Consider the following 22,680-nt stretch of genomic DNA (forward strand, 5'->3'; position numbering starts at 1 on the left):
CTGTATCTCACAGTGACTTTACTTTCATTAAAACTAATAAAAGCAAGAGAGCAAATGGGTACCCTTGGAGGTCGCTGGCAGCCTTTCTGACCATTTTCCAGGATACCCCCTTTCCCTGATGGCCTCATGCAAAACTCGGCTCGGGGATGGTGACAAATGACCCCCCCTCATCTCACAGACATGGTATATAGATAGGTGCTATTATGTCCTGGTCCTGTCATATCAAAGCTGTCCAGGTCCCCAGAGGTTGTGTGGTGAGACCTCACCGGCACCAGGACCCATTTTGGGAGCAGTGATGGGTGACTGCTGCTGCTGAGAGGGCGGCTGGTGGCTGCTGGGCTGGCAGGGAGGCAGTGGCTAGCCGGGGTGTAGTCTCCGAGGTGGAGGAAGTGAGGAGCCAGTGTATAACCTGAACTTGATCACCCTCAACCCAAACCCTGAAGAGGAAAGCCTGCACGCATGACGTCTTCCTGTTAGGAAATATTAATCACGGCCATGTCCAAACATGGTAAACGAAACCTCAGGAAAACCACTCCTCTGGTGATCGAGTGCTGTACCCCAGCATATTCAGGAAGGCCCTTGTGCCTCAAAGACAGGACTCACCCGTCATCGGGGCACCATCTAAAATTATGTATTGCTTCCATGACATTTGCATATTTGAAGCAAAATCTCAGCTCCTCCCCTATGTGCTTCTCTATCACTGTCACCGTTGTTTCATGGGCTGGGGAGAGAGACACTGGGCAAGCCAGCTACTGAGGTGAAGCACCCGGACATGAGAAGCAAGGGGCAACCACCAGGTTATGGAGTTGCATCAAATACAGCAGCAAAATACACTTGAAGACGTTTTCAGTCCACCCTGGCTGCTCACCCTTGCACACCACTATGGTTTGCTGCCCTTGCAGCGGTGCCGTTGGGGTGACGGGTGGGGCTGCCCTGTCCACGGGAATCACTGACACACACTGAGGTAAGACCAGAAGCAAAAATCCTGGTGGCACTGCTCTGCATGACGGTATCAAACTGGCTTTGGTTCTAGAGAGGACCTTTTTCAACATCATATTATTTTTTTGACTAACACTTTAGCCCCAGAGTTTGAAAGCTTTCACTGGCCTATGGCTGAGGCTTTCACAGCAGTCTACTCTAAAAAAGCTGTACCACAATGAAGCTCTCAGCTTGTCTTCTCCACTCTTCAGTCAGACTGGGCACCTTCCAAATGAGACACCTGTGTTACCAAAAAAACCCACCCAAACCCAAACCCAAAACAAAACCCAAACCAAGATGAAAAGGCATCCCAAGAGGTTTACAAGCAAAATAATATTCCTGGAAAGAGGTGCCAGCACGCTGGCTTGCAGCACTGTGTGGGAGGCATCTTGGAGCTAAGGGGGTCACAAACAGAGCACGTGGGTATGTATGCTTGGGGAAATCCCTCCACACCTTGTCCACCTTCTTGACCAAGGCAAATCCAACCCAATTCTGTCTGATTTTGAGTTGAAGCTACAGCAAATGAAGGATTGAAGTGGGACCTTGGTGGAGGAAGGGGTTGAGCAGCCCCTTAGAGGCTAGATGCAGAGATGGCCATGAGAAGACCCTGGTATGGCCATCTTCAGGCTCCGCTATGAAGCCAGAGGAGACAAGTCCTCCTACCTCCATGGACTTTATCCTACATAGGGACTGCTGCAGCCTGGCTGTACCCAAACCCTGTGGAGTACATCTGGGATACATTTTAGCAGGCAGCTTCACAGTCCAGGGACTCTGACCATGCCACTGGCCGCTGGCCCTGCTCCAGCTCATGGGGTAGAAATCCAGCCAGATACTGAAACTGGGAAATGCGGGTCAGTCTCCACCTCGCCTACAGCTGCAAGGGGTTTAATCCCTGTGGTACAGTTCTCTGAAAGCTCCTGGTGGTCAATGGGAAGCATGTGGAGATCCTCAGCTGAACACTGCAGCGACCAGAGCTGGGGAGTGATGGTGCAGGATTACGGGCATCCCCTCAACCCCAGCTGTGCTGGGAAATCAGCTCCCCAAAACATCGTGTCTCTTGCTTGTGGGGCCTTCAGTCCCTCTGGGGGCCAAGCCTTGCCTATGGGGCCCAAGTCCCTTCTGGGGACCCAATTCTCTTTGGGGGTACAGCTCTTGCTTGTAGTGCTCAAACCCATTTTTGTGGTCAGCCCTTGCCCATGGGGCCTAAGTCCCTTTTAGGGGCCCAAACTCACTTGGGGGATCAACCCTCAACTGTAGGACCCAAATACCTTTTGGGGAACAAATCCCAAAATCCCCAGTCCCGTCTGGGGGCCAGGCCTTGCTGCTATGCATCTTTGGGGGGATGGGGGGGAACCCCATTTGGAGTTCAAACTTCGCTTGTGCATCCCCAACCCCTCAGGGGACCAAACCCCGTTTTGAGGTCCAAGCCTTTATTGTGCAGCTCAAAACCCCTGCGGGGCCCAAACCCCTTTTTGGTGACAAGCCTTTCGTGTAGGTTCCAAACCCCCTTGGTGTCCACAAAGCCTTTTGAGGGCCAAACCTTGCTTCTGGATCCCAACCACCTTGTGGGGCCAATTCTTGCTTGTGGGCCAAGCCCTGTTGTTGGATGCCAACCCCTTTTGGAGGCCAAACCCCTCCTGTGGGACCCAAACCCTTTAGAGGGCCCAAATCCCTTGTGGAGGCTAAATCCTGCTTGTGGGTCCCAAATCCCCCTGTGGGTCCCAAATCCCTGTGGAGTCAACCACCCTGTGGGGCCCAAATTGGATTTGGGCTCTTATCCTTGCTCATGAATCCCACATTCCTTGTGGGGCCCAAAGTCATTCTGGGGCCCAGATCTGTTTTGGGGTCCAAGGCTGCCTGTGGGTCCCAGGGCCTCTGCAGGCCCCAAATCCCCTTTGTGGGCCATTGCTTGTGGGGCTTGAAGCTGTTGTGCGGCCTGAAACCCAGCCTGCTTGTGAGTCCCAAACGCCCTGTGGGGCTCCAAACCCCTTTCAGGGATCAACGGGTCCAAAATCCCTTGTGGGGCCCCAACACCCTGTGGGGTCCAAATCCCTTCCAGGGGCCCATTCTGTTTGTGGGTCCCAAAACCCTGCGGGGCTCAAAGCCCCTGTGGTCCCCCATCCTGTTTTGGGGTCCGAGCTGTGCCTGCGGGTCCCAAGCCCTTGTGGGGTAGCAAACTTGTGAGGTCCAAAACCCTTTCAGGGGCCAAGCCTGCCTGTGAGTCCCAACCCCCCTGGGGGGCCTAAATCCATTCTGGGGTCCAAGCTGTGCTTGTGGGTCCCCAACTCCTTGTGGGACACAAATCCCCTGTGCCTCAAATGCATTTTGGGGTCCAGGCTGTACTGGTGGGTCCCAAACCTCAGGCAGGGACCAAAACTTTGTGGGATAAAAATCACTTTCAGGGTCCAAGTTTGGTTGTGGGTGTCCAAGGCCTTGTGGGGCCCCAGCGCCCTGTGGTAGCCAAATCTGTTTCGGGGTCCCAGCTGTGCCTGTGGGCCCCCAACCCTTTGAGGGCTCTGAGCCCCTTGAAGCACCCAAACATCTTTCAGGGTCCATTTGCTTGCAGGATCCCCAACTCCCTGGGGAGCCCCCAACCCCCTGGGGGGCCAAGATCCATTTTGGGGTCCATGCCTTGCCTGTGGGTCCCCAGCCTATTGGAGGCTCCGGACTCCTTGGGGGTCTGAACCCCTTGAAGCACCCAAACCCCTTTTGGGATCCATTTGCCTGGGGGGGTCTCCAATGCCCTGGAGACCCCCCAACCCCCTGGGGAGCCAAAATCTATTTTGGGATCTTCACCTTGCCTGTGGGTCCCCAGTCTTTTCGAGACTCTGAACCCTTTGGAGGCTCTGAACCCCTTAAAGCACCCAAACCTCTTTTGGGGTTGATTTGCTTGGGGGGGTCCCCAACCCCCTGCGGAGCCCCTGGGGGGCCAAAGTCCATTTTGGGGTCTGAGCTGTGCCTGTGCGGGCTCTGAATGCCTTGAAGCACCCAAACCTCTTTCAGGGTCCCTTTGCTTGGGGGGTCCCCAATCTCCTGGAGACCCCCTCAACCCCCTGGGGAGCCAAAATCTATGTTGGGGTCCATGCCTTGCCCTGTGGGTCCCCAACCCTTTGTGGGCCACACTCCCCCTGCCCCGCGCCGCGGGACCCACATCCATTTTGATGCCCCCAGCCCGCTGGGCCCCCCCCCAACCCCTCTCGGGGTGCCCCGCGGGGCCGTGGGCGGGGCCTGGGCGGGGAAGGGGCGGGGCCGTGGGCGGGAAGTCCCGCGGCCCTGACTCAGCGCCCCGCCCCGGGGGGGCAGGAAGCCGGGCGGGCCGGGCGCGCGCCGGCCCCGCGCCTGTCACCGCCTGCGTCAGAGCCCGGAGTTTTCCACTGACGAAAAAGGGCAGCGCGGCGCGGCGCGGCGCAGCCCCGGCCCCGGCAGCGGCAGAGCGGGAGGCGCCGCGCCAGGCACCGCCGCTGCAGCCGGAGCCGTCGCGCCGAGACCCGCCTCAGGTAGGGGCCCGCCGCGGGCAGCCGGCGCCGGGATGGGGCTGGGGGAAGCGGCGGCGGGGGTCCGCCGCGGGAGAGGCGGTGGGCTCCGCCGTCCGGTGCTGCGGCTCGGGGCGGGGAGGCGGGGTGCGCGGCCGTCGGGGCGGCGGTGCTGAGCCGGCTTGGCGCTGGCGCGGGGTCCCGGTGCAGTGTCCGGCGCGGCGCTGGGCTGTCGGGGGGCCGGGGTGCCAGCCCGCGGCGCTGCCCCGCCGTGAGGGGTCCGTCTGGCTTCCCCGCCGTCCGGAGCCGGGCAGGCGCGACGCGGCGGCGCCGTCTGGCCGTGCCGCTGCCGCCCCGGGGCGAGGGGAGCCCGGCGGGGCGGGGGGCAGCGGCACCGCGTCCCGGGGCGGAGGGGGGGGGGGGCTGTCCTGCGCTCCCGGCCCGCCGCGCTTCCCCATCGGCCGGCAGCGCCGTGCTGACCGTACGCAGGAGCACCTATGGAGTAGCGCCGAGCTGCCCCCCTGTCAGTTAAGGCTCTGCTCCATCTTTACGGCTGCGGTTCCAATTTTCTTAGGTTGAAAGAAAGGCGGGGCGGGGGGGAGCCTTGCCCGCTCGCTCTTCCCCAAATCTGCCCGGCTGGGGATGCTTTCCCGTCGCTACAGCAACACCTACCGACCGGCGCACGGATGGACCGGCCGGCCGGCGGGCAGCGGGGCCCCCCGCCTCCCGAAACAAAATATCGCCGCTTCGGCGGCGCACCTGGGCAAAGAAGAAAAAAAAAAGGGAAAAACCCGCAAAACTACTAAGTTTCCTCGGGGGGTGAGGGGTGTTGGTTTTTTTTTTTTTGCTTCCCCCCCCTCCCCCCCCCGGCATCCTCCGAAGTGTCTGTCACCTCCGAGTTACATAATGTCGCTGTGGGAAGAGGCTGACACGCAGGGACAGCCCTTTCCTAAAGCAGCCCTGCCTCGCTGCCGGCTGGAATGACAGCGCCTCGGTGGGATGGAGAGAAAAAAAACCCACGGCCATTTACGAACCTCAGAGTCTTGTCATTCGTTACAGGGAACTCAGAAATCAGAAATTAGTATTTCCACCCCCACCCACCCCACCCCCATATCCAGAATTTTTTTTTTTTTTCTCCGCTGAGCAGTTCGCAGTTGAGGCCCGTCGAGGTGATGGGGTTTATTTTTCGGGATGGTGCATTTGTGCTCCACCGCGGAAAGACTCCGCAGCTCCTGGCGAGCCCTTTAATAATTCAGTGCGGGAAATGCGTGCGTATATATAGCAGGCAAGGTAATGCACAGTGTGTACCTACAGGAGGACAAATATGGAAACCTGGTGTGAATTATTCATGAGGTGTAATCAAATAGAGGATTTTCCTAGACAAAGCACACTTCGCTGTTTTCATATTTATTACAGCACAATCTGCGCCGAGTACATTTGAACCTTGTTTCATTCGGGCTGTGTCAGATAACCTTTAATGTATTTGCTAATGTTTCTTATTTACCTTTCAAGCTGTCAGCCAGAAATAAGAGCTGAATAGAAAAATCTGAAAAGCCTTTTTCTTTGTAGCCTTGTGAAAATTAGTAGACTGAGTAAGTGCTTCTGATGCTGTTCCCAGGGAAGGTGTTTTGCCTGTTCAGTCTCTGGCAGGAGAATAAACTCATGGTGCTACGAACTGATTCATGCTCCTGCTCCACGGCACGGGGTACTTCGGGTTTTGCTGTTGCATAGTAGGCAGAGGCTATTTTTAACCGGAGCAAGGTTATGAAACCTTAGACCCAGCTGGGTGAAAATAATCTGGTCTGAACTGGAAAGCACAGCTTGCGTGGCTGGGAACACGCGCGGGACTGTCCCCTGGAGGGTCCCGATGGGATGATCCTGCTTACCTTAGCTCCCATCAGCCCCCAAATTGGGAAGTGGTATCATCGTGGAAGCTGTCACAGCGGCGCAGTTAAGTAAATATGCAAAGAATTAAGATAGTTAAATGAACAAGCAGTGAATCAGAGTTGATAGCATGATGATTAAGTAACCCAGAGGTGTTGCTGGCATCACTGCTGCTGTTAGACACCAAATATCTAGGGTAGCCGAACGGGAAGCCCAGCTCCCCACCAGTATTTGGTGATACTCGCACCAGCGTCGCCTGACCTGCAATAAACAGCAACGTGCAAATAAACATCGACCCCAAAAACTCCCCCAGGCTCGCTCCAGAAGTCATGTTTGGAGCGGTACCTGGCGCAAATATGTGGTGGTGTTTTTTAAACTAATATTTACTCCTGCTAGACCTGCACAGCCGATGCAGCTCTGGGGGAGGGAACGGGAACCGCTCTGACTCATTGCTCAGCAGAGTTGTTAACTCGCTCCCAGCGCCCGAGCCCTCGTCCCGGTGTGCCGAGAAGAATCCACCTTGGCTTCCCAGGCTGAAAGCAGATGGCTGTAATTGTAGAGTTGGCAAACCAGCTCAAAAAGTCCCTGGAAAATAAATACTTTTAGTGCATTGCACTGAGGTTTGGGGGTTTTTAGGTGTTGGGGTTTTTTTGATTGTTGTTACCCAAATTGCTTTGCAGAAGAAAGTTTGCTTTCAATAGCTCATGCACAGATTTGGGATCCTTCCATTCCTTAAGATACTCCTCTGACAGAAACCCCAAATACAAAATATGCTTGCTCATAGGTGTTCTCCTGCAATACTGTGAGAGTTGTGGCATGAGCAAATGCAGCTGCTGGACTTGCTGGGAGAAGTTTCCTTTGCCTTGCTCGCAGTGCTGCATTCACCTGCCTGGTGCAAAGCCCATATACAGCCCCAAAATAAAACACTGAAACATCTTCTCCACGTACTTCTGCACAAAGCCATGATGCCTCTTTGTGCAGTCTCTTATAAATAGACTAACTGGACACTGGTAGGGGTTGTAGTTGCCTTCCTCTGCGCTTGGCTAAACAAATGCCAAACCTTCTTAAATCTAAATTACTCGAAATATTTACTGTTGAGACGTCGTCCAAGAGGAGGATAGTTAAAACATTAATTCCTCACATTCCAGTGTATTAGGGCTTTACCCTGCAACTTGCCGAGCACCAGAAATGGGACTTTGCAGATTCAATTCCCTTCCCCCCAACTAGACAGCCACCTCCCCCCTACTCCCCCCACCCAAACTTTAATGCTTTAGAAAAAAAAAGAAAAAAAAAAAAAAAAAGAGGAGGGAGAGAAAAAGAAAGGAATGCACATCTGGGCTAAATATTTGTTAGAAAGTATTCCCAGGATAGTGGGAGTTCTGGTGCCAGAGAGGAATTCCTGCGGGTTTGATCCATTGCATTATGTACTTGTTCCAAAAGCTGTTTTCAGTAAAATAGATGAGTAAGAAGTCTTAGCCAAGAACAGAATGTCTTTTTTGGCAACTAAAAGGAAGATAGGATTATTTTATTTCAGGTTATGTAAAAAAAAAAAAAAAAAAGAGAGAGAGAGAAGGTGGTAAAATCCTGCGCTTGGTGGTGCCTGTAGAGATTTACAATGGCAAGCATATATATGTATATTTATTTTTTTTCCATGCCGCTGTGCACATTTTTGTGATTTCTTTGTAAGACATCAGTGTGGATTGAAGATTACTTGTGGAATTACAGCAATTCAAATATCCTGGCTGTGTCAGAATTGGCCTCTGGGTTTTTTTGGCTGAGTGGACAGCGGTTTCAGTGACAGGGCTTTCAAGGCAGTGTCCAAATTGTTGGCATAATTCTGCTTCCAAGTGCCAGGGCAAGAAGGGGAGGAGAGGATCGCCTTTGCCTTGACAGCGAAAACCCTGTCTGGAGGATTTTCTGGGGGTGGATAACAAGTAAGACACCGATGGGTGCAGCCCTGCTACATTGCATGTAGCTCTGGAGAAGGATTTGAATACTTGACCTGGAAAACGTAAATCAGCAAAGAGGGGAAAAGCGTTATTGGGGGAAATTAATGTGTTTTGGCTAATGGGCAACAGGTTCACCAGCTTTTTCCCATTAATTGAGAATCATGTTTGCACGACACCTACTTTGCATTAACAAAACAATAGGTGTTTTGAATAAGACGGCATGCCAGCGGTGGTTGTTGGGTTTTTTTTCCCCTGTGTATTTGGCTTATTCTCATAGATGGGAGATGCACACACCTCCTTTCATCCTTCTGCCAGGCGTGGCTAATGAGCGATGATAGTATTAAAATAAATAAATAAATAAAATTGCACCATTTTATGCACAGCTTGCCTTGGCTCTGGCTTGGTGTTTATGTTCATTTGGTTAGTGTGCGTGAGGAAAACGCTTCGATTTTTCTTGCTGTGTGGTTTGGGGGGAGGCAGCACGGCTCATACTGGGCGTTGTTGGGTTTGCAGGTGACCTGAGCATCAGGGCTGCATCACTCTGCAGCACAGTGATATCCACCTTCTCGCTTCTCTGGGAGTCCTGCAGACCAGGTCAGTCCTGGGAGAACTGAATGCCATGTGGGGTTTGGTTGTTTTGGTCTGGAACTGGGACGCCTATTTCAGTGGTGTGATCTTACTGTTCCACCACCCTCTGAGGTCCCCTGTGAGGTTTGGATGTGGTCAACATCACTTCTAAGAGGGTGTTCACTGTGTCCTGCGGGCTTTTTTGGGGAGCTAGTGTCTCCCTCCCTTGGCTAGTCAGTAGCATCCTTCACCAGCAGTGTCGGAGGTATCCCTTGGAGCAGCGACCAGTTGCTTTGTGGTGAGAACTGATGCTCTTTCAAGACATGTGCAGGATTTTTTTGCAGTTTCTGGCTGCTCTGGGTGGATGATGGGATCAACTGGGATGAGCAAACTTCTGGCTGCAGCCCAGGCTTTGATTCGGACCCCTGCCATGGATTTGTAGGGTTTATTTACTCCTAGTTGTTTCTTAAAGCACATATGAAACGGAGCAGAAGGCACACACAAAAAAAAAAAAAAAAAAAGAAAAAGAAAAGGTTTGTAAATGCAGCCATGTAGGTTGTTGGGGCATTGTGGCTGCCTGCGAGCTCTGCTTTGCTGGAGCACAGGCAGGAAAGGGGTTAATCCAGGTGTCAGGTAGGACATGTGCTGCTGGGGCTGGAGCGTGGCCAGATCTACCTTCTCCCCATCTCTTTTTGGATTAAGGCCAAAAAAACAACAGCTTCTCTGTGGCAGAACCACCTGCAGCTCTGGGTTTGCTGAGGAGGAGGAGGGATGGAGGGGATCACCTCTCCCTGGGTTCAGGGGGCTGTGGGGGATCCACTGGCCCCACAGGCACACGTTGCAGTGAATGATTAACTTCAGGCCGAGGAACTGCTTCATCCAGGGATTTTTTTTTGTTACTTTTTAGGGGACTATTGTCTCCGGGGAAGCTGCTGGTAAACATAATTAGCGAGGGCTGGCGCAGGGCTTTGAAGGCACGGCGTGTGCTCCTGTCCTACCATGTGTGACTGTGCAGCAGTCGAGATACTGAAAACCTCAACGTTAGGAAGGTTTGAAGGTGGTGTGGTTTCTGTGCTGCCTGCTCAGAGCTGTCAGGAGGGCGGGTTTAGTGTTATGGTTTATATTTTTCTTTCTCAGAGACTTAAATTAACTTCAGACATGCAAAAGAAGGCGAGAAAGTGTTACCGTTACAAAGAACAAATGTGGCCGGTGGAGGAGTTTCAGCTGGTGGGAGGGGATGGGGACCAGCTGTCTGTCACCCCCGTATCTGCACCCTGTATCTGTCACCCCCATATCTGTCACCGTCCTGAGGCTGTATATGTCTGTCCCAGTGTCACTCGAATTCTAGGGATGCTTTAGATTTTGTGTATTACCTCTGGGTTTACTGAAGCACGGGTAGCATCCCACATTGCTGAGGCTCTCCCCTCCTTGCTAGAGGGAGTTTCTGGGCTGGGGCTGCATCCCCGCGCTTGTGCCATGCAACCCGGTGGGATGGGGTCAAAGCAAGTCACTTCTCCAGCAGCAGCCTGGTGCTCAGCTTTGGGTATGGCTCACTGGCTGCAAAATAAACTGGCAGTTACTTCTGCAGCAGCCAAGGGTACGTGGTGTGGTGTTGCCAGCATCTAAAAAGGGACACAGTCCCACCTCTGTGCAAGAGCATCCCAGGTTAGGTGGGCTCTGACACCCCTTAGCCTATTGTTGGCAAAGCGTGCAGCTTTTGTGCTATTTCAGGAGACAAAACCCACACAAACTTTGTAAAAGCAAAGGTTAAAAAAGATGCAACAAAGTAATTTTTCTTTTTTCTTTAAGATGAGCAGGGGAAAAGCATGCAGGAAATTTAGGAATCTAGGCAAGTACAGAGCTTCTTTGTTTTTAATTAGCTGCGTTGTTTTTAATTGCTACTATGCTTGATACATAACCCAGCCTAAACAAGAATAGCTTATTGAATGGGGGACTGACTATGAAAGGCACCGTGAGGAGAAGGGCTGTTCTTCACAGTTGATATATTTGTATTTCAGTGCTTCATTTAATAAGTCTGTTTCCCCAGGGGGCTGTAGCAAGTAAATCATGCCAACAGATTGTTCTTTGCAAACTGGCTTATTTTTGTAATTAGCGAAACGTTAAAGCTGTAACTGCATAGAAAGCGATCTGGGTAAGGAGTTAACGTAAAAGAATTAGTAAGCAAAATGTAATACTTATTGTTTGATAACATTTGTGTTGATTGAATTGGTTTCCGGACAGTTTGTTGCCTGGGATAGTCGGTTCTTCTGCAGCGTGGTAAAATGGGAGAGAAATTCAGCAGGTGTGCACAGTGAAGGTGGAAAGATGTAGGGTTTTTGGGGGAGCACTTTCTGGGAACTGCACCTGTGCAGCCAGGCGGACCTGGTGGAGAAACGTTGCTGGGGTTAAAGCCACCCTACTCATCACCCGAAATACCCAGGATTTCCCTCGCTTTATTTTGCTTTCCTCCTTTGTTTTCCAGTTATATGAAAAATACGGCGTCACCATGAGTGGAGTATTGAAAAGGAAGTATGAAGAGCTGGGGGATGACAGTACCTACTGCTCCTCCTCCTCCTGCTCCCCCCTCTCCTCCTCGGCATCATCGGGCTGGGAGACAGATGAGGAGAGCTCCCGCGGAGAGCCCAAGCCCAGCTCTGCCTTAACGCCCAGCTTTACCCGTGAGTATCTCCGGCAGCCCCTTTCCTGGGGTCAGACGTGCCGCTGCACGGGTTTCTTTGTAGTGTGGTGGTGGGTCATCACCATGCAGAGACCTCCTTGGGGCACAACTTTACGGGTGGAAGCAGCCATAACGCCAGCTCCCTGTCATTACACCAATTAATCTTGGTTTTGTAATCAGCCAGCATCCTCAGGGTTGTCTTCCTCAGCCCTTCCTCCCAGCATTTATCATTCCTTTTTAATGTTTTTGAAGTCCAAATTGTCAGGAATAGAAAGTCAGGGACCTGGGTGTGCAGAGGCATGCAGGTGCCACCAAGCCAGTACTGTAGGACGATCCCTCAGTCCCCTGTCAGGCTATTCCTTAGGCAAAAATTAAACAGACAGCAAAGACCCATAACACTGTTTTTTAAAAATGATTAACCAGTAGCGTAATTACCATTTCGGAACTTGTTTCCTACGTAAGTTTGGTACTTTGCCAAAGAACATGACATGTTTGACATTGCCTTCGCTGCTAGTGCAGATAAACGCTATTTTGTTTTCCCAGCAATATCAGTTTTGAGAGCTTTTAGGAAAATGCACAGAAGGCAAGGTTGTAAAATCCTTTATCTGCCATGTGAAGGGAAAAATAAAAAATACAATAGGGGAACATCTTCACGGAGGAGAAATAGCCCGACCTAGTAAATTATACTGAACACCCACTGTATATAGCAGTTAAGGTCCACTTAGCAGACATACACAAACATGCAGTGGTCTGAAAAGGCTTTAGAAGTCTTGTAATAATAAAGAGTCTCATTCTGGCTTGTCTTCCCAGGTTTTGTGACAAAACAATGAACTTTTTGTATTCTCTGGCTCAATTGGAAAAGGGTCAGGAATGGGAAAACAATTTTGGAGGAGGGGTGCGGGGAGAGAGAAGCAAATGCCAAAGTGCAGCAGCTCAGCCGATAGATGATCGTGGTGGTTAACTTGTCTTTTGATAAAGAGCTAATGTTTTAGAAGATTGAGTCAAGGTTATTACGAAAATGCAACGCGCAGTGCTAAGATATCATCAAAGCCACTGCAGATCCCAGTGTGAAACCCCCAGCTATTTAGCAGAAGCTGCTGACACAGCTGGGTGAGCATTGTTGGTTTTTTTTTTTGCTTTCATATGAAACCAAAATGCTATATTTTGGCAAGCGAGACTTGTGAAATGTGGGTGCAGCTAACTGCCCAGTCTTGCACTTTCCCAGCCTTCGGGGCCAGCCAGACCAGCCGAGACCCTCAGGTTTTCAGCAGTCCTTTCACTTGGCTTCCCAGGAGCAGGGCTGCCTGTGGCTCTGCCATGAAGAGCGGGGTTCGGATCCCAGCTCTGCAGTCACCCATCCTTTCTGGGTTATTTTTTTCCATATTCCCCATGGTGGCAACGGAGACATCCATGCACCAGCAGAGAATGGGACCAAAAAACCCTACCACTGAATTTGTGCATAGCCCACTCCCATTCCTGACATGCTCATGCAGCAGAAAAGGCAGCTCTGCAACCCACTGCCACTGCATTTTGCTTTGTTTTCCATGGGTAGCTACGTTCGTGGAAACTCACTGACTCTGAAATTGCCCTGGCTAATTAGTCCACCTCCATCTGCTACGTTTGCACGTGCAAATGTGCAGAACCAGGTATCTCTGGAGAGGCTTCGCTTTAAATGGTGTGTAGCATGTTTCAGCAGTTTTAAGATAAACCAGAGTCGTCATGTATTGCCATGTTTACCCTGGGATCACCTGCATAAAGATTTAACATCTTTGCAGCTGCTCTCAAATGAGCCTCTTGAGAATAAACTATAGATTCATAGTTGCTCCCGGTGGATGGTGAAGGGAAGTACCAGAAAAACAGCTGTTTTGGCTATTATCTGCCCTGCCACAAAAGCTGGAGCCACACAGCGCTGGAGTGTTGGCACTCCGGCATCCCGGGAGCAGACCATGAGCTCCTGAATGTGGGGCAGGGTGCTTGGGTTTACAGCAAGACAGGCATGTAGGATGGTTTGTTGCTTGTTCGCTATGCTCTGCTGCACTTGAAGAATAAGCAAATGTATGTTTCCTGGAGGAAGTCAAGCGGGAAGGAGAAGCAGCAACCGTTTCTTAGGGTGAATCTGGTCGGTGACTCCGATGCATTGGGACTTGGCTTACTTTCCACTCCGTTCTCATCCCACCTTTGAAGTGTTAGATCCTAAAACACCAGGAACCATCGAGCAATGTTGCAACCTTATCCCGTCATGTCCCTGTTGAGAGAGTAATTGCAAGTCCTGCCTGTTTGTAGTATTTACAGCCTGTTTGTCATATTTCTATCCTGTCTGCAGGGTGGCAGTACTGACTGTGCTTTTTTTTTTTTTTTTCCCCATTTCTAGCCACATCTATCCTGAAGAAATCCAAGCGACTAAAGAAGAACAATGTAGAGTTTGACCGGGTCACTGTGTTTTACTTCCCACGCTGCCAGGGGTTCACAAGCGTGCCTAGTCGTGGGGGCTGTACCCTGGGGATGGTGAGCAAACACAGCTCCTCCCGGCAGTTCACGCTAGCGGAGTTTTCAAAGGAGCAGGAAAACGTTCGTCGAGAGAAGCTCGAAGAGAAATTAAAAGAAGAGAAGTTGGAAGCATTGAAGTGGAAAGTGAGTAGGAGCGTGGGGTTGGGTTGACGAGGAGCTGGTAGATGTCATTAGTTAATGGCCAGTTTTTATAGGAGCCTCTCTGAGGCCTGGGGGCATCGGTCCTTAACCCTGCTTGGGCCTCCAAGAAACACAGGCTGCAGTGTGGGATTTTTCAGCTCAGTTTTCCACCTTTGAAAATTGATGGAAAAGACACTGAACTCCACGTGTCAGGTGTCTGTGAGGGCTCTGGGGGCTCTGACACAGATGTTGGTCCTGGGATTGCCCATCACGGGGGACAGATCTTTCCTTTCATGTTTCTTCTGACCCGGAGGTGCTGATGGCTCCATGTCCCAAACGGGTCCCTAATGCTTTGCCCATTCATTGCCCTTAGCTCACCATGAACGGCACAAAGGAGTCAGAAGAGGCCAACCAGCTCACCATCGAAGACATCTCCGACGACGACATTGATGTCAGCAACGTGGACCTGGAGGATGGCTTCTTCCTCCAGCCCTATCCCGCCAAGAAGAGACGTGCGCTGCTGAAAGCTGTGGGGGTGAAGAAGATCGACAAGGAGGAGAAGCGGGAGCTGCACAACATCCGCCTGTCCCGGGAGGACTGCGGCTGCGACTGCCGGGAGGTCTGCGACCCAGAGACCTGCAGCTGCAGCTTGGCAGGCATTAAATGTCAGGTACTGCCCTCGCTTCTGGCCACAGGGGAAAAGCCACAGCTCCAGCTGATGTATGTGTTAAAGGAGGGGGGTTCTGAGCAAGCAGGACAGAATTAGGGCAGCCTGTAAAATGCATCTGTTCCCACCTGTGCTCGGAGCGCAGCAGGCAAGAAAAGCTCTTGGAGATGCTCCCCCAGGCTGTGAGGCAGACGCTGCTCGAAAGTGTTCGTGTCCCAAATCACACAGGCAGCCGTCCCCACGCAGTGCTGAAGCCGTGGGGGAGTGCCTGAGCCTGGGGCGTGAATGCACCCGCACCGCTCATCCCACGAGACCCGCACCTGCTTGGTCTCCTGTTGGAGATGGGCCACGTGGGAATGTCTTCACAAATGAAAGCTTCTTGCTCCTTACACAAGGCTGCGATTTCTCCTCCTCCCCCTGGTTTTATTTTTAATTTTATTTTCCCTTGGTGGGTGTCACAACTCCCAGCGCGCTCAGGCAAACGTGGGAGCGTCAGCTGAGCCTCAGCCCACAGCTAGCTGTGCAAACCACCTGCAAAGTGGGATAATTTATATTCAATTAGCTTATTATATTTTTCATTTTATTTTTTATGGGTGCCTGCGCAGCTGCGTTTGGAGAGCCGTATTGCCTACTCTGGGTGCTGCTCCCTCCCTCCATGCCGTGGCTGCAGGCTGGGGGTGGTGTAGGGTGGGTGTGCACAGGCAGAGGGGTGCAGGATGGGCGCTCCTTGTGCGTGTCACAGCCCCCCTCTAGTGGCTGCTGCTCACAGGGACATAAAGGTGCCTGTTCAGCAGTTTGTCCTTATCTCAACAAGGGGCAGAAGCTCCCGATATGGATCTGGTATTAAATATCATGATGCAATATACAAAACCTCATGTTTTCCCCCTTATGCCTCCTTTTGGAGCGCTCTATTTTGGTTTTTTTTGGAACCTTTCAACTTTCTTCAGTTGCACTGAAATCCAACTTTTTTATGGCAACCCTTCAAAAGAGCAGGGTGTCTATCTTTGTGGGTTTTTTAGTCTGCTTTTAAACCCTTCAGTTGTTAATTGGTTTCTCAGGGCAGGTGAGTCGCGGGAGGTTTCAATTTTGTGCCACCAGGTTCGGTCCTAACCCTCCGCCTCTGCTTCTCCCCATGCCAGATGGATCACACCTCCTTCCCCTGCGGCTGCACCAAGGATGGCTGTGGCAACACCGAGGGCAGGATCGAGTTCAATCAGGCCCGCGTGCAGACCCACTTCATCCACACCATCATGAAGCTGGAGCTGGAGAAGCAGCAGCAGAGCAGTGAGAAGGTGGTGGAGGCTGAGCCCCCTTTTCGGGAGCGGCTCCCATCGTTGGGATGCATGGCAGGGAAAGGCTCCTTGGAGGAGCGTGCGGTGCCGCTGGCACCTGCTTTCCAGTTCAGCCCTGACCTGGAGGCCCTGGGGGAGAACAGCTGCAGCAGTGACATGACAGACTCCTCCATCTCCTCCCACCCCAGTGAGGACCTGGAGGAGCCCTACGAGAGTCTCCCCTCTGACAAATCCCAATCGGATGTGGATGACGATGGCTTGGCACGCATCCTCCACTTCAACGACTCAGATGCCGAGGAAGATGGTGGCCGTGGCCAGGATGACCTGAGCTGCTTCCACTCCGCCGACTTCTTCATCGAGGACCACAGTGATGAGGCCAAGCCTGTCCCTGGCCACTTGTCCCACCTCTCTGAGTGCCTGGATGAGAATGCCAACCAGGATGGTGGGGGTTTGCTGGAGGATGCTGCCCATGCGCGGTGCGATGGGCTGTCCTGCTGCGCCTCATCGCCGGCCGAGCCCTGCTCCAAGAGCTACGTCGACCTCAGCCTTTCCTCTGACTCGTTGGATTTCTTCCAGTCCTTCTCAGACTATAACTTGGGACCCCTTTACAACTCCTTAAAGGAGTACGAGAACCTCGATAACTTCTCAGCATTACAGTTTCAGTTGCCTAATTTCCCTGGCTTCCCACAAGCCGGAGATCAGGGCTCCTGTTTCTTGGAGTCCCTCATCGGTTTGTCCGAATCCGTCCCCGAAACCCCAGCCCCTTTCACAGACAATCAACTTTTGGAGGATGCCATCAAGTCATCGCTGATGGAGACAGTGAAAGTGTGAAATGCCATGTGGCTCAGGCAGCAAGGACTGGTGCCAAAAGGAAGACTGAAGAACAATTGGACGGGCAAACTTTCACCAAAAGGATGATGCGCTACTTAAAAATAAGGAGGAAAATACAAAAAAAAAAATACTTTCTAAGCAAACAAACTATTTTTGGTCTTTATAGAACGTGGACATTTTGACATACTGCAGCTACAATCAGTTCTCTCACTGTTTGTGCAAAAATTTCTAAACTTTCATGGTGGGGTGGGGTGGGGAGGGAGGGAAAAAAGACTTTCGCATATGAATTTCCTTGTGTTTTGTATGAAAAGACCTGTTGAGAAATACTCCTCGCTGACGTTGCCAGTTGTACACACAGCCCCTTCTAGAAATGTTTCAGTGTTGCAGGAACTTTTTAAAACAACTTTTTGAAGCTGTATTTATTGTGAAAATGTGTGTTTTGCGTAAGAGTTAGCCCAACACAATCTTACGTTTAAATCGGACAAGGTTTACAGAAGAGATCCATACACTATATACATAATCGTTTTTCATCTATTTATTGCAAATTCCAGAATTTAACTAGCCACCGAAGCTTGAACTAGCATGAAACCTTATTTAAATTGGTAATACCTCAGATGTATTATGTGTACAATCATATTTTTTTTGCATAATATATCTGTATTTATTTATTTTCTACCTGTAGTACATGAATAGCACTGTGGTTTATCTATGACCTGGAAGGGCAATAAGGTCTTCAGCAGCACCCATCCTAAAGATGACCCTGGTTTTTCTGAGTCTGAAAGATGTTGGCTGTTCGGTCATCACTTATATTTCTAAAAGAGCCAAATGCAGATGGGTGGGTGGGGAGGGACGAGGGAAATGTTTGAGCAACGTCCTTTGGTTTCCATCAGCCCCCTAGCAGACACGGTGATGGTGGGTGATCTCCATAATACCGCTGTGGAGAGCAAAACAAGCCAAACTAGCTATTCGACAAATAATATGAACTAGCTCTGAAAAACAAAACAAACCCCTTTCCATAAATTATTGTATAATTTATTTAATTTCCGAAGGATTTGGCCATGAGATCTTTCCTGATGAGTTGTGGTGCCTGAATATGCAGAGGAACTGTTAGCAGCAGGGGGGGTGGGGTGGGGGGTGTGTGTAACGGGAAGGACCTTTGCAGCCCTGGGGGGGCTTTGGCAGAGCAAAGCCAACAACAGCAACACTGTGCTCACGCTCCTCATCGAAGTGCTCCTTAGGACTCCCTGGCATCAAGGGTATTACAGCTCCAAAATCTAGTGGTTCAGACTGTTTATAGTATTATTTTTTTTTAATATAGGTAAATCAAGTAAAATAAATGGCTGTGAAGGTTATTGGGTTCTTTATCCTTTGAGTGCAGTTTTAGAGGGAAGAAAAAACAATGCCTGAAAACAAAGCTGCAAAATGTGAAGGCTTTTGTTTTTTGAAATGAGGCAAATCGTTGTGTTTGGGAAGGATATTGGAGGCCCTCTTGGCCTTTCGCTATTTAAATCAGTCTGAGAACATGACACTATCTGGCCACGAGATGTAACTGGACGTTAAAATCTGTACATCAGTGATACACTAAGTGCCTATGCCAGTGATATGAAAAAAAACCCAAAACCGGCTTTAAATCCCCCTGTGGAAAATGTGAGATTTGGTGATGGGAGTGATTCCTGGCATTACTGGCACCGGGGGGAGGTGGCAGCTCCGGCATCCCAGCCCTGCTGCCCTGGGAGCGGGGTGCTGGGAGCAGCTCCTGGGGGTGCACAGACACCCAGACAGGAGAAAAACCTCAAAATGTGGATTTGAGGCTTTTTCCATTGGCTGAACTGTTTATACCCCCGATGACAGGGATGGTGCTCTCGGGTACCTGCTATTCGACAGGCATCTCGTGCAAACCTGCCAGCAATTTAGGAAACTTCTGGCGTACAAATATGGTGAAGACTGGGTTGCTTTGGGGTTTTTTAATCATTATTATTACTATTTAATTGTATATATTCTCTGGTATTGAGCCGGTCAACTTGGAAGCGGAGCTGACCCGCTGCGGCCGTGGGCAGGTGCTCGCCCCGTGCTCGCCACTGCATCCTCCTGCAAAGCATCACCCCTAGGGACCTCCCCGCCGGGCAGGAGGGCGACTGTAGGAATACTACTGGCAGATGGAGGATTTCCTGGAGAGAGATATATATATATATATAAAAAAATTACTATTTTTTGTTCTCGGCGTCGTTTCTTTAGACTGAAAAATCCCCTTTGGTTATCTCCTAGGTGGTAGTTTCTATTCTTCAGACTGCATCAAAAATACTGACAATTGAAAGTCTGGTACCGTTCTGTATTTATTGGCACTAATATATTTTATAACATTCCTAGGTTTCTCTGCATATATATATATATTTATATATATAAAATATATACATATATTTTATATATATACACACACACCTTTTTTTTAATGAATGGTGGGGATAGACTCCTGCCTTTGTGGATTTTTTTTCTATAATTTATTCTTTTTATTTGTGTCAGTGCCAAAAAATAAAAAAAAAATAATAATTTTTTTCTCTTCCCCCCCTCCCCCCCCCCGGGCACTGAATTGTAAATATTTTTTATTTTTTTTTTCTTCTCGGTATCTGTGTAAAAAGTTGCCTGTTAAACAGTTTAAAAACTGGGTATTTATTGACACAATCTGTAATTATCTAATGTATTGATTGAAACGCTTTGGTTTCAACATAGCTTTATTTTAGCTTTCTTTGTGTATATATTGTGATTATGTTGCTTAAAGGTACAAGTTAAAAAAATGCTTTATTTTTACCTTATCCATTTGCATTTGTTTATAAAAAAGCATATTTGTCTACAGCTGCTGTCTCTCATTTCATCAAAGCAATATGAAGAAATTTCCATTACACTTTCAATAAAATAATTTTGTTTGAATATGGCAGTGATTTCACCCTGTTGATATTTTACTCTGGCTCAAAAATTAGGATGATGGGTGTGTACACTGCATTGTATGTCATCATTGTCCCTTTTTTGCTTGTTTTTGGCTTTTTTTGACCCCTTTTTGAAGCTAATGGTTCTCACCCCAAGTGTTAAGATGGGAGCATCCTACCAGGGCAGGAACAACCCTTGTCCCAGCCTGGTGTCCTCCAAGAGGCTTCTCCTGAGCTTGGGGACCCCTGTTTCTTTCTCACCCACCCCCACCCCCTGAAAAACAGCCCAGGGAAGAGCGTCCCCATGCCCTCGCATGGGGGAAAGGCATGGGGGGAGCCTGGGAGGCTGAGCACCAGCATGAGGCCAGTCCCATAGTGGAAAATGAGCTGTAGAGTTGGTCCCTGGAGGAGGCATGGAGCCCAGGCAGCTCATCCTTCCTGGTGGAGCCCTCCATGCATGGCAGCTGGGTACGCAAAGGGGGAGACTTCCCAGGTAGCCTCCAAGGTGTCCCCAGGTCCATCACATCCTCAGTGGCACCTCAACGCTGAAACGTAGCAGGGAATGCTACCAAAACCCTGGGAGGTCACACAGGAGAAGCTCTTGGGGCAGCTGGAGATGCACGAGGGGTGCCCCAGAGTCCCTTAATTCACCCAGAGGTGGGTGTCCTTGCAGACAGTCACCCAGTGCCAGCCCCTGCTTTCAAATTTTAAGCTAATGCAGCACATTTTGGCCAGGGGAGAGCCTGGGCTGGCAAAGAGCAGTTTCTCCCAGAGCTGGGACTAGAAGGGACCTTTTTTGGCAAATTGCTTAATTAATTTGAGGGCAAAAATGTGATGCAAGCTCTTGCCTGCACAGCAAGGAGAACATCTCCTGAGGCTCCCGGGGTGTCTCTGGCTGCTCAGCCATGCCATGGCAATGTGCCTGGCACATTAACTTGTGGTGGCATGTGACAATTGTCCTGTTCAAGTTGCTTCCTGCTCCACCAGTGCCACACAATCCCCTCCACCCCTCAAAAAATATTTTAAAAATCAGCGCATGGAGCTGGGGTACAACTGTGTTGTCTCCTGAGGTTTGTGGTGGTGGCTGCCCATCTCTATGGGACAATGGAAAAAGCAACAGTTGTGGCAGCATCCCCATCACCAAGAAGCATTTAGGAGAAATCTTGGGAAACCCCGGAAACCCCTTTCCCTCAAGGGCTACAAACTGTTTCTCAGCACCTTTGGGATCTGGAAGGATGCAGACAAAAAGAAGCATCACCACGATCCTGCACCCCAGGGGAAAAGCAGGGAAAATACATTTGGTCCTGGCAACGGCAGGGAAATAACAAGAGGGTGAGGATGTGAGCCAGGCCATGGTGCAGAGGAAAAGCTGAATAAATCCCCAAAACCTAGGTGGGGAGATGCGCACCTATCCCACGGGCTTGCATCTGGCGGCGTGGGCGTAAATCATAACCACTGGCATTGACCTGAAAGCAAGGGATATTGGCCCAGGAATGCCATTGTCTAGTTTTCCATCGGGAATCCATTTTTAAAGGTTGGCATCTGCCCCCAGAGCAAAGCTCAATTAATTAAACAAACTATTCATTACAAATTAGTTGCTGGGCTATAAAAGCAGTGATACTGAAAAAATGCCTGTCCGTGGTGGTTCTGCAGCGCATGGTGGTGCCCGGCCCCAGTTTCCCCACCCAGAAGGATGGGTTTACTTGTGTTAATTTTTTTCTTTTATGGGCTTTATGCCTATAATTCCCTCTCACATTCATTGTTTTCTCATTGGGAGGGGAAAAGCCTCCAGCATACGGCTCCAGCTGCCACACCGGTGGGTTTTCGGCTCATGGTGGTGGCTTTGCACTGTGCCCCTGCAAAGGGCATCGTGGCCAGGGGACCTGCCACCCCCCAGAACAGAACAGAACAGTCCTGAGGTGCCGCATCCCATCAACCAGCCTCTGGAACCAGCATCTCCACAGGGAAGGGGCAGTTTATCCCAGCTTCTTTGTGCCTGGAGGAGTTCATGTGTGCGCTGAAGGGCGAGGCAGAAGCCCTGGAGGAGTTTCCCTGGCTGGTTGGGGACTGTCCCTCTGCAAGGCGATGCTGTGGAAGCCATGGCCCCTCCGCTTGCACAGGGCTGCCTCTGAAAAGGGATGAAGCCAGGTGCCACCCTGCGTTTGCTCCCTGCCCTCGACAGGGCTGAGGCCAGCCGACCTGCCACACGTACCGGGACGGACGTGACACAGCGCTGGGACACACGCGGTGCTCCTTCCCATCCCTGGGAATCGGGGATTCATTGACCCCCATTAAACCCATCTGTGCACTCCCCACCTCGCTCAGGGCTTCGTCGTCCTCTCCATTTCCATTTTCATTTTTTCCTCCACCCCGCCACCCCGTACGCCTTGCTTGTAACACCCAGCGGCACAGGATTACTCATCGCCTGCTTTCGTTTCATTTTTAGGTGCCGCCATGCACTGAAGCGTGCGCGTAGCCACCAGACTAGAAAGCACTTCTCTCCGGGTGGCGGAGCAGCCTCCGGAAAAGGGATGAGTCAGTCGATGACCCAGGGCTGGCGGGGACAGGGACGGGCTGCGACGCCAGGCGAGGCTCCTGCAGACCTGGCACCACACGGGAATGAGACACCCGAGGAATTTTCTCGGCAGGAACAGCTATAAAATGATGGGTAGGATGGACTTTATCTCCAGCACGGAAAAAAAAATCAAAAAAACCCCAACAACAAAAAACCCAACCAAAACAGCCCAGGAGCTCCGAGACAAGGCAAGGGCAGGGGTGCTGGCTCTGCGGCAGCAGGGGCATTTCCATAGGGG

The 22,680-nt window shown here is 50.8% G+C and overlaps 1 protein-coding gene across 1 annotated transcript; it reads left to right on the forward strand.

Annotated features, from left to right (window-relative positions):
* The first annotated feature begins 4,333 nt into the window (after positions 1 to 4,333).
* Positions 4,334 to 19,878, forward strand: CSRNP1 (cysteine and serine rich nuclear protein 1). Its single transcript, XM_037386098.1, has 5 exons — positions 4,334 to 4,475; positions 11,334 to 11,529; positions 13,900 to 14,159; positions 14,530 to 14,826; positions 15,963 to 19,878. Exons 2-5 carry the CDS (start codon positions 11,358 to 11,360, stop codon positions 16,944 to 16,946), a joined length of 1,713 nt encoding a protein of 570 aa, XP_037241995.1. The 5' UTR covers positions 4,334 to 4,475; positions 11,334 to 11,357; the 3' UTR covers positions 16,947 to 19,878.
* Positions 19,879 to 22,680: the final 2,802 nt, after the last annotated feature.

The sequence above is a fragment of the Falco rusticolus genome, chromosome 4 (genome assembly GCF_015220075.1).
Source record: "Falco rusticolus isolate bFalRus1 chromosome 4, bFalRus1.pri, whole genome shotgun sequence".
In the NCBI taxonomy this organism is placed as follows: Eukaryota; Metazoa; Chordata; class Aves; order Falconiformes; family Falconidae; genus Falco; species Falco rusticolus.

Excerpts from the sequence above, each read along its gene's own strand:
- CSRNP1 (XM_037386098.1), top strand. The coding sequence starts at position 11,358 with ATGAGTGGAGTATTGAAAAGGAAGTATGAAGAGCTGGGGGATGACAGT. Across the intron at positions 11,530-13,899 it reads CTTAACGCCCAGCTTTACCC|CCACATCTATCCTGAAGAAA; the intron begins GTGAGTATCTCC and ends CCCCATTTCTAG. Across the intron at positions 14,827-15,962 it reads TGGCAGGCATTAAATGTCAG|ATGGATCACACCTCCTTCCC; the intron begins GTACTGCCCTCG and ends TCCCCATGCCAG.